Raw genomic sequence first — 16,120 nt, forward strand, 5'->3', positions numbered from 1 at the left:
CCATCTCTGCCCACTAGACTGGCATGCAATATGCTTCCGTAATGGCACTGGTGCCATTTTTGTCACTCTCTATGCAAGATGGATCTGAACATTCGATTGCATTTGCTTCAAGATCACTGATAAGCGAGCGCAGATCACTGATAAGCGAGTGCAGAACACAGTTATGCTCAGTCAACTGAGAGACCCTTAGTCTGGTATGGGGAATAAAGCTTATGGACAAAAATTTATTCTAGTGACAGACCAACAGCCCCTTGTGTCCATTTTCAGTTCCAGGAAGGAAATCTCAGTGATGTCTGCTATCTGGTTGCAACATTTGGCTCTTTTCCTAGGAGCCCACTCTTATGACAGAGTTCAAGGGTACCAAACAACACAGCAAAGCTGACAGCTTGTCACGTCTTCCACTGTTGACAACTGAAGATGTCTTCATTCTGTGAGCCAGTCAAGGTGTTCCACACAGCATTGGTGGACCAGCCACCAGGAACAAATTCTGAAATGCAAAGAGAAACAGGGAATGACCCAACATTGTCAAAAGTTTATGACATCATCATGCAAGAATGGGCAGCTCATGGTAATCCTATGTTTCCAAAGTTCTCAGTGAGACAAGACTGTACGTCAAAGAAGGCTGATGTGTGGATCTTGTGTTGTGGTTCACTCTAAACTGTGCAGCAAAGTGTTAAAGAATCTGCACGAAGGACACCTGGGTACAGTAAAGAAGAAGAGTCTCACCCAGGTATATGTGCGATGGTCAGGAAAAGGTAGACAGTGACAATATTTGACCAAAAGCTGTTTGGGATGCCACAAAGTTCAAAATGCACCCCTACAGGCACTGTTACACCAATGGGTGTGGCTGTCTTCACCATGGCAAAGAGTGCAATTGACTTTGCTCAACCATTCATGGACTCCATGTTTCTAATTACTGTGGATGCTTATTCGAAATGGCCAGAAGTCATACCAATGAGGTCAACCATGTCAGAAAAGATGGTCTCCACTTTGAGGACTGTTTTCACCAGAAATGGCTTACCAGAACAAACAGTGAGTGATGACAGAACACGATACATGTCAGAAGAGTTCAGACTATTCATGAACAAAAATGGCATCAGACATTTCAAGTCATCTCCTCACAAACCTTCAATGAATGGGTTAGGTGAAAGGTTTATCCAAACCTTCAAGAAGTCTATTAAAGCAATGGTAAAGGAGAACATTTCTCTACAGCACAAGGTGGACAACTTCCTTTTTGTGTACTGGAACTCTGTTAACGTGACGGCAGATCAAACACCTGCAAAGCTGTTCATGAGCAGGGATCTGAGATCTTGCATAGACCCCCTGAAGCTAGGACTACAGAGGGAAGTGCAGAATAAACAGCTCAGCCAGTTGCCAAGTGAAGCAGCAAGGAGCTTGGAGGTTGGATAGGAAGTCTTAGCACATGATTACCAAGAAGACAAGTGGACACCCAGTAGAATACCTACAAAAGCTGGGCTGCTGATGTATAGAGTGGATGCTGAAGATCATACATAGGGATGCCATGTGGATCAGATACTGGGTGCTCAACCGAAAGACAAACCTGAGTTGACTGCATCCAACAAAACGGACACAATGCAAGACCAGATTTGCCACTCAATGATGAACATGTCACCAACAGAAACGTGACACCTACAACAGAGATAGTTGTCTTTGACAGGACATCGGCCAAACCTGATGCCACTCCACAGGTCCAAAGGTGCTATCCTGAAAGAAACTGAGTGCCACCCAAAAGGCTGAATCTTCAGGATAGAGTAGTTAGTTATCAACAGTTATCAATGGGATAAGGCCACACTTAAGGTTGGAGAAAGAACACCTTGTATTCTATTTAGGTAGCCTTCAACCTGATGGCATGAGCATCGATTTCTCAAACGTCCATAATGCCTCTACCGCCCCCTCCCCTCACCATTTCCCACCCCCTTGTCCCTCTCTCATGCTATCTCCTTGCCCACCCATTGCTCCATCTGGTACTCGTCCCCCACCCCCCTTTTAAATCTCCTCCTCAGCACTTTTTCTCCAGTCCTGATGAAGGGTTTCGGCCTGAAACGTCGACTGTACTTTTTCCCATGGATGCTGCCTGGCCTGCTGAGTTCCTTCAGCATTTTGTGTGTGTTGCAGTGAAATGTCTTTATTCTTCTACTCAAATCCTCTAAAGGCCAAGATAGCATTTGCCTTCCTAACTGCCTGCTGCACCTGCTTAGCTTTCAGTAACACATGTGCAAGAACACGCTGTCGCTTTGAAAATCAGCATTTCCTAACCTCTCACCATGAAAAATATTCGCTTTTTTTGTTTCCTCTACCAAAGTAGATAACCTTGCATTTTCCCACATTATGCTTCATCTACCACATCATTCAATTTATGCCCATGCTATCGCAGCCTCTTTGTGTGCTCATCATTACCCATATTCCCATTTTATTTTGTGCTGTCAAAGACTTGGAAATATTATTTGTATTATTCACACAAATCATTGATATGGACAATGAGTAGTTGAGGATCATGCACTAATTCTCACCGTACACCACTGATCACTATGTGGCAACCCGAGAATGAACTATCTATTTCTACACTGTTTGCTCTCCATCATGGATATGCTCTAACTTTATTCAGTAATGTCTTATTAAAAACTTTCCAAAAATCCAAATGCACCAACTCCAGTGATTTCCCCCCTCACGAGTTCTAGTTAGATTAATTTGAGACAATGTAGATACAATGTGAGACACATGAAAAAATTATTCAAATGTTATTTCCCTCTCATAATTCCATGTCGATCCAGCTCAATTATATTATTTTCTAAGTGCCTTGATATCATATTGTTTTTAAAGATTCCCATTTTACCATTTACTGGTCAGAAAAACAAGTCAGTCATTCTCTCTTTTCTCAGTCCTACTTTTTAAAAATAATTTTTGGGATTGTTTCCAAAATCTATAGGATTTTGCAAAATGATAACTGGAACATCAATTATCTCCATCGTTTCTTCTGAGATGCACTTGGGATTTAAAATTTTTTTGGACAATTAACTTGCCCAGTGGTATTTTTTTTTACTGTTATTAAGTTTTTGTAATTTTTTTCTTATTTGTACTGGACCTCTGGTTCTCCAGTAATTTTTATGTTGTGCTTCTTCAATGAAGACTAATATAAATTATTGTTTAATTCCTCCACTATTTTCCTATTCACCGCTATAAATTCTACCATTTCTGTTTGTAAGGGATCCATCCATATTTGTCCTTGTGTACCTTTTTCCCTTTTACATGCCTATAGAAGCTCTTAAAGGTTTGGTTCTATGTTCCTGTACAGTTTTACTCTCATACTCTGTTTTACCTTTCTTTATCAATGTCTTGGTTATCCATTGCTGAATTCCAATACTTCTAAATATCAAGCTAGCTATTTTTTTCTGCCAACTCGATAGACCTTTTCCTTGGGTTTAATATTAATTTTTCCTGTAACCCATTTTTGGGCCACATATCCTATGTATCTTTGTGGCCCAAGATAATGAACAGTGTCAATTTTGTAATGAAGGATGTGTAGTAGCCAAGCTGCACAACACCCCCACTCTCAAACATCAATATAATCACTAATAATGAATTCATATTTAATTAGTATTTAGTAATTGTATATCCCTAACCTATACAAGTAAGTGTAATGTACAGGTTCTTTACAGAACTTGCAGTGTGATATTTTGAAATATATAGGTAGAGTTTGTTTTTGGACACATGCTAAATAGATCTATGGAATCATCGTTGCATATTGTACTCCATTTATAATTGAAATTAAAATTGGTTTAATGAGGATCAGTTCCATTAAATGGAGAATGTGTATCCAGATAGTCCTAAGCCATTTAGCTCTGTCCAAAGACAACTATTTTATTGTTGCCTATGTAGGGAGTATAGTACCAGGGGGATTAGGATAATGGGATCTATTCCTGGTCCTATTTCTTATGTTTTCTTGTATCGTTATCACATGCTTATCAGTATTGTTTACTTCTTTATTTGATTGTTCTTCCCTGTTTTTTTGATCCTCCCCACCATTCAATGCACTTTATCATTTTTCTTCCAAATTATGATGTAAGATTATGGGCTTGAGACATTTACTCTAATAGTTTCTCTCAATTGCTGCCAAAACAACTGTTTTTATTTATTTTAGTGGAATGTGATTGTTATTCTGCGCTGACACAACAAAAAATTCGAAGTAATTTTATTATCAAAGTCCCCATATACTACCCTGAGATTCACTTTCTTGCAGGCATTCATTGCAATACAATAGAATCAATGGAAAAACTATACTCAAAGACCGACAAACAACTGACAAAAGAAGAAAATCTAAGCAACTACATAATGATGATAATAATACATGTGTAAATAAATAATGAGTCCTTGAAAGTGACATCACAGGTTGGAGAATCATTTCAGAGTTGAGGTGAGTAAGGTTATCCATGATGATTGAAGAGTGATGACTGGTCCTGAACTTGGTGGTGTGGGGCCCAACGATCCTTTAATTCTTTCCTGATTGAATAGAATTTATTTAAATCTTACATCCATCCCACAATGTGAGTGAATAAAACATATGCGTTATGTCTCCGTTGTAATGTACAGACATGTGAATTTAAAAATCTAATGGCTTGTAGAAAGAAGCTGTCCGGTAGCCTGTTGGTCCTGGCTTTAATGCTGCAGTTGCTTTTGTCATATGGAAGTAGCTAACACAGTTTATGGTTGGGGTGACTGGTGTCCCCAGTGATCTTCCCAATGATCACCTTTGTGCACCTGCTGCTGTAAATGTCCTTAATGGAGGGAAGTTCACATCCACAGATGTGCTGGGCTGTCTGTACCGTTTTCCGCAGAGCCCAGCGATCGAAGTTGGTGCAGTTCCCGTAACAGGTGGTGATACAGTCAGTAAGGAAGCTCTCAATGGTGTCCCTGTAGAAGGTCTTGAGGATATGGGGGCCCTGCTGAACTTCTTCAGTCAACTGAGGTGGAAGAGACACTGTTGTGCTTTTTTTTGCCACAAAGTTGGTGTGTACAGTCCAGGTGAGATCATCAGTGATGTGTATCCCAAGAAACTTGAAACTACTCACCCTCGCATCTGCAGACCCATTGATGCTGATTGGGCTAAGTCTGTCTCCATTCATCCTGTAATCCATAATCGGCTCTTTTGTTTTTGGGACATTGAGGGCGATGTTGTTGTCCTGGCATTACTGTGTCAGATTGTCAACTTCTCCTCTATAGGCGGTCAAAGTTGTCATCTGCATATTAGATCACTAGATTGGAGCTGTGTCTGGCAGTACAGTCATGGGTGTAAAGGGAGTAGCGAAGGGGATGCAGAACACAGCCCTAGGGGGCACCTGTGTTGAGGGTCAGAGGGGAAGAGGTGAGGGAGCCCATCCTTGCCACCTGTCGGTGATCCAATAGGAAGTTTAGGATCCAGCTGCACAAGGTGGGGTGAAGGCCAAGGTCTCTGAGCTTCCTGTCAAGTCTGGAGGGAATTATGGTGTTGAATGCTAACTGTAGTCCAGGTGTGTAGTGCTGTAGACGAATTGTGGGGGGTCCAGTATAGGTGGTAGCATGCTGCAGATGTAGTCTTTAACCAGCCTCTCAAAGCATTTGCTTATAATCGAGGTGAGTGCGACAGGGTCCCAATCATTTAGGCATGCTACCTTGATTTTCTTAGGTAAAGGGACAATGATGGATGATTTGAAACGAGAGGGCACTGCACTCTGGGAGAGTGAGAGATTTAAAATGTCCTTAAACACATCAGCCAGCCGTTCATCACACATTTTGAGGACCCACCCTGGGATGCAATCTGGCCCCACTGCCTTGCAGCTGTTGACACGATGGAGTGTTCTATGTACCTCAGCTTCAGAGATGACCAAGGTGCAGGTCTCGTCAGCGGCTCTCCTTGGGGGTTCAATCCTATCAACCCTGAATCAAGCATAAAAAAACATTTCGTTCATCTGGGAACAAGGCCACAATGTTGGTTGTACTGTTGTGTTTCCTCTTGATATTTGTGATGGTGTACAGTCCTTGCCATATGCTGCGTGTGTCATTGTCACAGTTATGATTGAATTTTGTCCCTGTGTTGCTTTTCTGCCCCCTTGGCTCTGCATAAATCATAGTGGCATCTCTTGAGCTCCTATTTGTCTCCGGAGGCGAAGGCTTTATCCCTTGTGCTGAGAGCCACATGCACTGAGCTATTTATCCAAGGCCTCTGGTGTACCTGTGCTGATGGTGATTATGGAGGAGATTTTGTTCCCAGTCCATACTGATTGGGGTCTGCAAGAGCAGAAATTGAGGATCCAGTTGCACAAGGAGGTATTGAAGCATAGGTCTTTGAGCTTAATGATTTGTTTTGAGGGGATAACGTTGAATGCTGAGTTCTAGTCAATGAAGAGTATTCTGATGTACGCATTTTCACTGCCCAGATGTTCCAGGGTTGAGTGCAGTTGTTGACCTGTTATGATGATAGGCAAATTGGAGCAGATCCTGGGCACCCCTCAGGCAAGCTTTGACATGCTTCATAACCAACCTCTCAAAGCACCTCATCGCAGTGGATGCATGTGCTCTCAGTGAGGCATATTCTTCTTGGTTACTGGTTTAACTGAAGCCTACTTGAAGCAGCTGGGTACCTCAGACTGCTGAAGAAAGAGGTTAAAGAACTTTTATCAGTTGATTAGCACAGGTCTTCAGTACTCAGCCAGGTGCACCACTTTGTCTAGATGCTTTTGCTTTTCGCACTCTTGAAGGATGCTCACATGCGGTCTTTCAGAGACTGAAGTCACAGGGTCATCAGAGACGGGGAGTTTATAAGACCATAAGATATAGGAGCAGAGGTAGGCCATTCGGCTCATCAAGTCTGCTCCGCCATTCAATAGCGGGCTGATCCAATTCTTCCGGTCATGAAAGTGCCTCCATGTTCTGTCATTGAGAGCCACTTCTGTTTTCATTGTTTGTAAGATAAGTTGGCATATTTACAGAGATGTGAAGAATGCTATTTAAATGCAAGTCTTTTGCTTATAATGTAAGAATAGTTTGCTGGGACAGTCACTGGTTGGATTGGCTTGGTCATTGCTTTTGCGGAGAGGACAAAACTGCACAATTTTTTTTTCTCAGAAAGAAGCCAGTGCTGTAAGTTGTACAGCAACAGCTTGACTTGAGGGTCAGACTTTTCTGGCACATAAGTTTTGATCAGCACAGCCTAGATGAAGTAGATAAATTCCATGTGTAGCTGCTTCTTTATATTGGCTGAATACTAGCTTGCGTGATGATCACATTTGTCAATGATTACAGCTCCAATAAATTTCAAAATATTTTTTATTGTGACGCTCTTTGAAACATCTCTGAGAGGCACAATGAGGTATTGTCCGTTGTTGATCCAATTTATTAAATGCTGTCATTTCAATGTTTCATTATTGATAGCAATCAAAATTGATTATTAAGATTATGCAATTTTGATATTTGGCACTGTGGAATATGAGACTGCAGATACTAGTGTTCGAACCAAATATCAGGCTTCTGGAGGAACACAGTGGGTCAGGCAGCATCTATGGAGGAGGAGCTAATGTTTCTTGTCGAGATCCTACATCACGTTTACTCTCCCTTTGCCTTCACAGATGCTGCCTGATCCGCTGAGTTTCTCCAGCAGCTGATTTTTTTTTTTGGTTTTGGTAATGTGGGGATTGATTTTGTAAGTGAAAGGGGATTTATAAAAACAATCACTAAGCAGTATAATGTAAAACCATAACGTGATATTCAAGTGAATAGAAATAATCATGTTTTGATATGATAATATTATTTATAAATTTCAATGCAGTTTATTACTGAAATAAACATTTTGGCGTGTTTCTAGAGAGATTTAAATTTAATCCACGAATGTTAGCTGGCCAATAACCAAGCAAAATGAGCAAGTCAATGCATGGGGTTGTAAACAAATAGGGAAATTTTGAACCTGTAGAGGGAAGTATCGAGTATTGAAGTCTACACAAGGCATAAAAAAAAGGCAGGGAGAAAGAGCCGCAGGATCATGAACGAGCGAGGTAGCAGCGAGGGGAAGAGGAGGAGGCAGTGGCAGAGGATCCGCCGTTTCCTGCTGCAGCTATAACGGGGCAAAGGGAAAACGAGCAGGAGGTTTGAAGCCGGATCGGTGGGGGTTCTTTTTTTTTGAGCTGTCATCTTGTGGATAGAAAAGTCCCCCGGTTGCGCGAACGAGGTGTGAAGGGGATAATGCTGGATTTCGTGATCCCGTTGAGTAGCAGCGCCAGGCTGGAGAAGCTCATCCCTCACATAGAGAGGCTGTTCAGAGTAAGAGTGAGCGTCGGGCCTGCGGCAGAGAGCAGCAGATGGGTCCACATAGAGCAGGCAGCAGAGGCACAGGAGGGGCCCAGGAAAGCAAAGGTGAGTCTCCCTGCAAAGCCCCACCACATCTACAGCTTCCCAAATCATTTAATCTCTTCATTTATGGATTGAAATGGCATGAAGGCTTTGCTGTGCTTGAGGGGAGGTAGAGAGATAGGAAACTGCACTTGTTGCTATGAGACGCACAAGTAGCACCGGCTGGGCCTTATGTGCTCCATAAATCATCCAGGCCCCTGTTAGTGGCTTTTGCTAGATTTTTGGCTTTGTACTTGAGCTGGAGGTAATGGCAGTGTATTTGGTGAAAGGGAAGGGTCGAGATAAATAAACAGTTCGTTATGAAATGGCTGATTTTTGTATCTTCTTCCTATCTTTGATATTAATTTAAATCTGTGCTTCAAAAATAAAACTGTTTTACATTTAATTGCTGTTATATATCAACGTGGATTTACTCACCATTAAATGGCTTGATAAATTCTGGTTTAATAGATAATTTTATGATGTTTAGTCAATCTGTCTTATAGTTAAGTAGTTTTAAAAATTCTGTAAAAGTTGACTTTGATTTTTATATCTATTACAGTTCATAAGTTGTTATATCAGAAGACAATGTGAAAATTGTGAAACTTTGAAATAGATAATGACTATTTTAAACTTTATCTTTAGAGGGAAAGAAAGATGTTCTGGGAAGATAACAATCTGTTGCTACCAACCAGATAATGGAGACTTACAGATTGAAAGGTTTTGGGTTTATTTTGTTTGAGGCCTTGAGTTGAAGTGATTTGTGGCCTGATGTGTTCAATGTTGTTTCCCCGCTTTAGTTAGAAAACAAATTATGACAGTCTTTATTGAATTGGGTATTATGTCTTAATCAATTGGAATGTACTGTTGTAATTTTGTGATATTCTCTTTTAATAATTAGTATTTTTGATAATGAAATGGGCAGGAAGTAAAAGATTATTTATCGGTGAAGCAAAATTACAAATTTTAAATTCCATTGTTATCCTGAATACTGTGCAATTTCTGTTGATATCACCGATGGTATTTTTAACAGTTTAACTCTCAAGCATAATGATTTACTATTTTTCTAAACTCTGAGTAATTAGCTCATTCAGTGTTGTAAGCATTTTGTATGACCTAGGTACTAGTGGTGTTTACTTTTCCTTTGATTTAAAAAAGTATGTTTGAAAAACATTAAGGGTGTTTGTTTAAGATTTAAATGGATGATTGCACATGTTGACCTCAAGTGTAGTTCCTACTAACACTTTATTGTAGAGTAGGAGTTTTTCCATTTCTCATTATTTTGCATGAAACAATTAGAATGCTCAATATTCTTAAGTAAAAGATGAAGTTATTTTATTAGCACTCTTGATTCTTTTGAAAAAGCCCATCCTGGGGATTTGCTTACCAAAGCGATTAATAAAATAGGAGAAAACTGAGAAAACCCATTAATGATTGTGATATTAAGAACTGTTTTACATGTTTGAATAGTATTGAGGCAAAGGACATAGAAAGTTGTGCTGTTGCATGAGTTGGAGACTCCACAGTAAACCTTAAGTTCTATGGTCAATAATTATGCTATAAACTGTCAGAATAGAAATTATTAAAACTGTTAATTCCTCCAGATTATAAATGTATTTATTTGTAAAATGACAGTACTACCATTCTTTTAAGCACAATGGTAACACATCTTCAGTTTTAGAAGCGTTAACCTCTGAACAATGGTTTTAATAAAATCTTTTTAATTTTTATTAAGCATGTTTCTAAAGATAATTTTGTTTTAAAACAAGCATTGAATTCTTCAAAATAAGTAATGGTTATTTTGTAGTAATGAGGTTCATCGTTTGCTGGAAATTACCCCATCCAACTTTTGGCATAATGGACAGGTCTGGAGCGAATTGGCTTGCTGAGTTGTGGGATGTGTAACAAGATTATATTATTATAACATGTACTCAGTGGCCACTATATTAGGTGCACCTGTAAACCTGCTTGTTAATGCAAATTAGCTGATCATGTGGCAGCAACTCAATGCACAAAAGCACACAGACATGGTCAAGAGGTTCATTTGTTCAAAGGGAACAACAATGGGGAAGGAATGGTTGCTGGTGCTATAAGGGGTGGTTTGAGTATCTCAGAAACTGCTGATCTGAGATTTTTATGCACAACAGTTTATAGAGTTTACAGAGAATGGTAGAAGAAACAACAAAAATCCAGTGAACAGTAGTTCTGCTGGGGGGGGGGGGGGAAATGCCTTGTTAACGAGAGAAGTCAGAGGAGAATGGCCAAGACTGGTTGAAGGTGACAGTAACTCAGGTAACCACGCCTCACAACAATGGTATGAGAAGATCAACTCTAAATGCATATGTTGAACCTTAAAGTGAATGGCTACACCAGCAGAAGACTATGAACAGCCACTGTATCAGGTCTGGGAGATACCTAATAAACTAGTCATTCAACACATACGTGTTTTTTAAAAAAAAACATTAAAAATAAATATTTTGAATATCTGATAATGTGGAAATAATTTGTTTAATAATGTGTTTGTTTCCCAGTAATAAATGAAACAAAAATGATAGCAGTTTGGAAAAATATCATGTAAGAATAACTTATTTTGAATTGTGAAAATGTTTACAAATCCTTTTTTCTGCAAGTTCAGAAAAATCGCAAATATTTGTTACATGTTTTCATATTAGAATATTAGGTAAAAGTCATTGACCTCCAAAATGCCTAGTAGTTATTATTAACATCAATTAATGCAGTCTGTTTGATGTTCGAATAACTTATTGCCTGTTGCTCTGTCCACTTTGTAAACATTATCACTATTTTTAAAACATCATTCATTCATTTATTTGAAACCTGTAGAACCGATGAGTCTTTTCTTCGTGTTTCTCATCATTAATCAATAAATTCTAAACTTTTTTTGTATTAGCTCTTTAGTCTTGGTTATTTCATTCTGCATAGTAATATTGATGAATTTGTTTCATTTGCATCACACTCACTGTAGTTCATTTACATTGCACTGTAGTTCTTGGAAGACCACCTATTTATCAATGTGATAATTTTTTTTAATTGACTGCAGTAGATTTTGGGGGGGGGGGAAGAAAACTATTTTCTTGTTGGTTAAAGGCAGTTTTTTGTTTTGGGCCCATGCTTCTAGAATTCTATTGGCACAATTCTTAGCACATTTCATTTAGAACTCCTACAGGCCAACAGTCAGATCTTTATTGAAAGACTGGGATCTGAAATCAGATAAGCAATTGCAGCATCATATTTCCCTATGTACTTAATTGGTGAGCTGTCACCAAGGTATTCAAATTCTTTTAAAAAATCATGTATTTTCCATGTAGGCGTTTTGTGGATTTGAACATTTAAAGTCTTTTTCAGAACCCCTTTAGTCATCTTGATTCCTGTGCTGCAGCCAGACCAGTTAATCCTGTAGTAAAAATGTTGCTCCTTTTTGGCACAAGTATTCTTTCAAAAAGGTGTGTTAAAAGTTCTGTGTAATGTTTAAGATGTAGCCATTGCCTTTTACAAATTTAACAATACTCTTATTTCCTTTTATTACCTACATGAAAAGAACTATTTTAATTTTCTGTCTACGCAAGGCTCCTATTATTGCACTCAGTAATTGAACAATTTTAGCAAGGTTTCCACCTGATGTGTGATGGAATATCATGAGATGCTATGCCTAAAGGTTTCTTTAATCCTGCACTTTGGTCAGAAGCAGGAAGAGTTCTCACACAATCACTATTTCGTGATCTTTGCTGACATGTGGCAGAATCTGGGCAGGTGCTGCAAATCCACTGCACATTTCAAAGATACATTTAATGTCAAACGTATACAGTTGGCCCTCCTTATCCACGAGGGATTGGTTCCGGAGCTTCCCGCGGATACCAAAAAATGCAGATGCTCAAGTCCCTTATATAAAATGGCATGGTACTTGCATATAACCCACGCATGTCCTCCCGTATTCTTTAAATCATCTCGAGGTTACTTATAATACCTAATACAATGGAATTGCTATGTAAGTAGTTGTTACACTGTAATCTTTAGGGAATATTGACAAGAAAAAACTGTACTTGTTCCTCTCGCTCATAACACAAGCAACGAACGAACGAGACACGATGCGAACAATGATCAAACAATGAGTAAAACTTGTAATACCTGTAGTTCGTTTCATTACAATTGAAGACTTGCTCTGGAAGGTAGCCTTTCTCTTTGAGTTTCTTGAGTTCCTCTGGGAACGCTGCTGCGGCCTCGGCATTAGCCGATGCCGATTCTCCCGTGATCTTTACGTTCTTGAGGCAGTAGCCCTTTACATTGCCAGCCAGCCATCCCTTACTAGCCTTAAACTTTTCTCTCGCACTCTCATCAACCCCGTCACAGTAGTACTCATAGAGACTAAGAGCTTTTTCACATATAATTTGGCCATCGAAAGGTATATGCTTCTGTGACAGGCCCTCTAGCCACACTTAATGCTTTCTCAGTCTTCGCAAGCACTTTAGCACGAATCAGAGAGACTATTTTTGCCGTTGTAGGGGCAGCACTAACATTTCCTTGAATTTTAGCTGCTTTCTGCTTTATTGTGCGAATGCTCGATTCGTTCTTGCCCACCTCGGAATGCAACATGCCATTTTTCAAAAGATTGAATATTTCTACTTTCTCAGCGAGAGATAGCACTTTATGTTTCCTCTTAGCCGTTGAGGAATTGCTTTGACCACCTAATTGCTTTTTAGGAGCCATTTTTTCCACAGGCACAAAGTAGCGAATGAATGACATGCAAGGCAAACAATGCTTGAACAACGAGTGCTGGAAGAGCACTTCCGGGTTTTCTCGTTTTGCGGTTGGTTGAATTCGCACATGCAGGGCTTATGGATAAGGAGGGCCGAATGTACAACATACATCCTGAAATTCTTTTTCTTCACAATCATCCATGAAAAAAAGTGCCAGAAAGTATGAATGACAGTTAAATGTTCGAACCCCAAAGCCCACCCCCAGCTCTCCCCTCCCAAGCGTAAGCAGCAGCAAAATAGCGATTTATTTTCTTTTTCGTCTCCCCTCCCCCCACCAGCAAAAAAAAAGCATCGGTGACCTCACCTAGCGCTCAAGCGTGCAGCAAAGTATCAATAAAGACAGACGCAGTACCCCAAAGACTGCTCGTTCACCTGGTAATTCGACATGCCACAGGGAATAACAAGGGAAAAAAAGGTGTGTCTGTTTCACCACGAGAGGGGAGACATAACATAACGACTCGCTGATTTACGATGTTAAAAGTCTATTGCATCGCTTTTTCTGAACTCTGTGCTCAAAGGACTCGGGTCTCTGGGCACGTGGCCAGAGACTTTCCGTCTCCCACTACACACCATTGAGACTTGTTCTGGAGTTGCTTTTAGTTACTGAGGTCTTCAAAAATGCTGAAAGACTTTACCATGAGTTTGAGTTTTGTAAAAATCAGTTGCACGAAGCACAGGGACATTTGTAGTAATTCTGTTGGAACCATACCAAGTCAGGAAGAATGAGCAGAATACACAAATGTCAGTACAAAATGCTGAAAGAAGAGTGAGACCATGGCTCTCCGCAGAAGACCTCATAATGATGGGTCCTTGTGTAGATGTTTTCATACCTGAACTTCACAAAGAAACTGTATATGAGATATATGAAAAATTAAGTCAGGACAGCTTACTGAAGCATTTCACTTTCTTTGGTCACCGTTCCAATATCTCGTAGGGTTAGGACTACTTTGACAGTGACTGTCAATGTCATTGTGGCCACGAACTTTATAAACCAACTCCTCCCATGCTGGATATGCTTGCAATAATTTGCATTATGAGAAGTGTGTCATTAGTGTCCTATGATGTTTTTGGTGATATGTTGATTATTGTTAAATAACTGGAAGTTCTGTGATGCAGTTATATTGATTAATTGCTAATATGCTACGTTTGCGATCTTGACCCAGAATGTGAAGTCATTGGCGTTACTGTGATGTTTCATTCAGGAGCTCAAGATTATATTGTCTTCCAACACTATTTGCTTCGACTGATTTTAGAGGTTCTATGTAGAGGATCTCCTGGCCCCTTGCTCATCTCTGCCCCTTCACCTTGAGCATTGTCAGACTGTGAGGAATCATACAGCCTGGTGTAGAGTCATTACTGAAAAATTTCAAGATTGAAACCAGTTTCAGAATGCCTGCAGCTGAGTATAGACTGGTGTTTACACCATACAGGCTAATTATGACTGGTGATAGTCACTCTGAAATTTAGGCCCAAGTGTGACGACAAGCCTGTGACAATACGGTTAGCAATAACTGCATATTAAAATGTTGCAGAAGTTATTTGTTATGCTGCCTTCATGGAATGAAGCAGCACAGGTTAACCCATTTGGTCTTTATATTTATGCATTTCTAAGTGGACTGGTTTAAATTCTGCATTTAACTATCTGTCACCTTTTCAGTAAATCTGCCCTTGTGTTATTGTAGTTTCCTGCATCCTATATCAGTTTATCATACTTAGTTCATTGAATATTGTCTGGATATTTTGATTTTATTCCTTTAGTGTATACATTTATCTAAGACTTTGGTGTAGATATATGCATGCCATTACACATTTTCCTTCTTTTCTTTCCAAGTGGCTTGTGTTGTACCTCAAGAAGTCAGCTTCTGCACGTATCCCAAAATTCCCCTCAGTTTTAAAAAAATAAGTAATTCAAGCATGAACTTTCTTTTAACTTTTTCTGGAAGCTATCTCATTCAGTGCATGCAGGCTCATCTCATTTCCGATAGAAAAGTTTCACCCACAACTAGAGTGGTTTAAATGGCTTATAATTTCCTTACTTGTTCCTCCCCCAAACAGTCTTCTTGTATGTTCATTCTGTAACTCAAGTTTTTTTTCCCCCTAAATTTTGGAATGTTAATATAACTTTAATTGATTTCTACCTCATTATTCTAGAATGCTAAATTTCTGCATGTAGTCAAATATGTTTGTAACACCATTTTTTCTTGGCCTTACTACAATAGAATTTTCCCTTCCTCAGTAAAATGAAGTCAAAGTACACCATCTGTTATGCCCTCACAAGAGTGCCTGATGTTTCTTTTCTAATTAGTTACAGATTTTTATTGGTTATGTATTGGCTTATTGTATTTCATTCCTTGTTAATTGACAACCATTCATACAATCTGTTTAGTTTTCTTAAGCTGTATGTTTTCTAGTTTCATATGATAAACAACCTAGGATTATTTTATTGTTGCAACAGTCTGCTGAAAGAACGTTGTAGTTTGAGCACCAATTGTGCGAGGAGAGGACTTGTCAGTGTTTTTGGTCAAAGCCCGATGCAGAAACCTGAAATGTCAATGGTTCCTCTCCCACAAGAATGCTGCTCAACAATGCTGGAAGTCATCAGCAGTGTGCCAAGGTCTGTGAGTGTTGGGGAGCAGGAGTGAGAGCCATTGCTATTACGAAGGAAAAAGTGCTAGGCAAACTCAAAAGTCTTAAGGTGGAAAAGTCACTGGCAGCCAACCAGATGGACTACATCCCAGAGTCCTGAGAGAGGTAGATCCTGGCATGGTCCCAGAGGACTGGAAAATTGTAAATGTCACTCCACTCTTTGAGAAGGGAGGAAGACAAAACAGGAAATTATGTCAGTTAGCCTAACCTCAGAGTCCATTATTAACGATGAGATTTTGGGGTACCTGGAGACTAATAAAATAAGTCAAAGTCAGCATGGTTTCTGTAAAGGGAAATCTTGCCTGACAGATCTGTTTATTCTTCGA

At 39.6% G+C, this 16,120-nt stretch overlaps 1 protein-coding gene across 2 annotated transcripts in view; it reads left to right on the forward strand.

Moving 5' to 3' along the window:
• The first annotated feature begins 8,005 nt into the window (after nt 1-8,005).
• The window catches only part of zc3h12b (zinc finger CCCH-type containing 12B), a 116,008-nt gene continuing 107,893 nt past the window's right edge, over nt 8,006-16,120 (forward strand). The window contains exon 1 of one of the 2 annotated variants that reach the window (XM_059976982.1): nt 8,006-8,400. In XM_059976982.1, coding sequence (XP_059832965.1) covers nt 8,230-8,400 — 171 coding nt within the window. In that variant the 5' untranslated portion in view covers nt 8,006-8,229. The remainder of the gene's footprint in view (nt 8,401-16,120) is intronic. The other variant, XM_059976983.1, reaches the window with a different exon arrangement.

This window comes from Hypanus sabinus, chromosome 8, assembly GCF_030144855.1.
Source record: "Hypanus sabinus isolate sHypSab1 chromosome 8, sHypSab1.hap1, whole genome shotgun sequence".
NCBI classification, from domain to species: domain Eukaryota; kingdom Metazoa; phylum Chordata; class Chondrichthyes; order Myliobatiformes; family Dasyatidae; genus Hypanus; species Hypanus sabinus.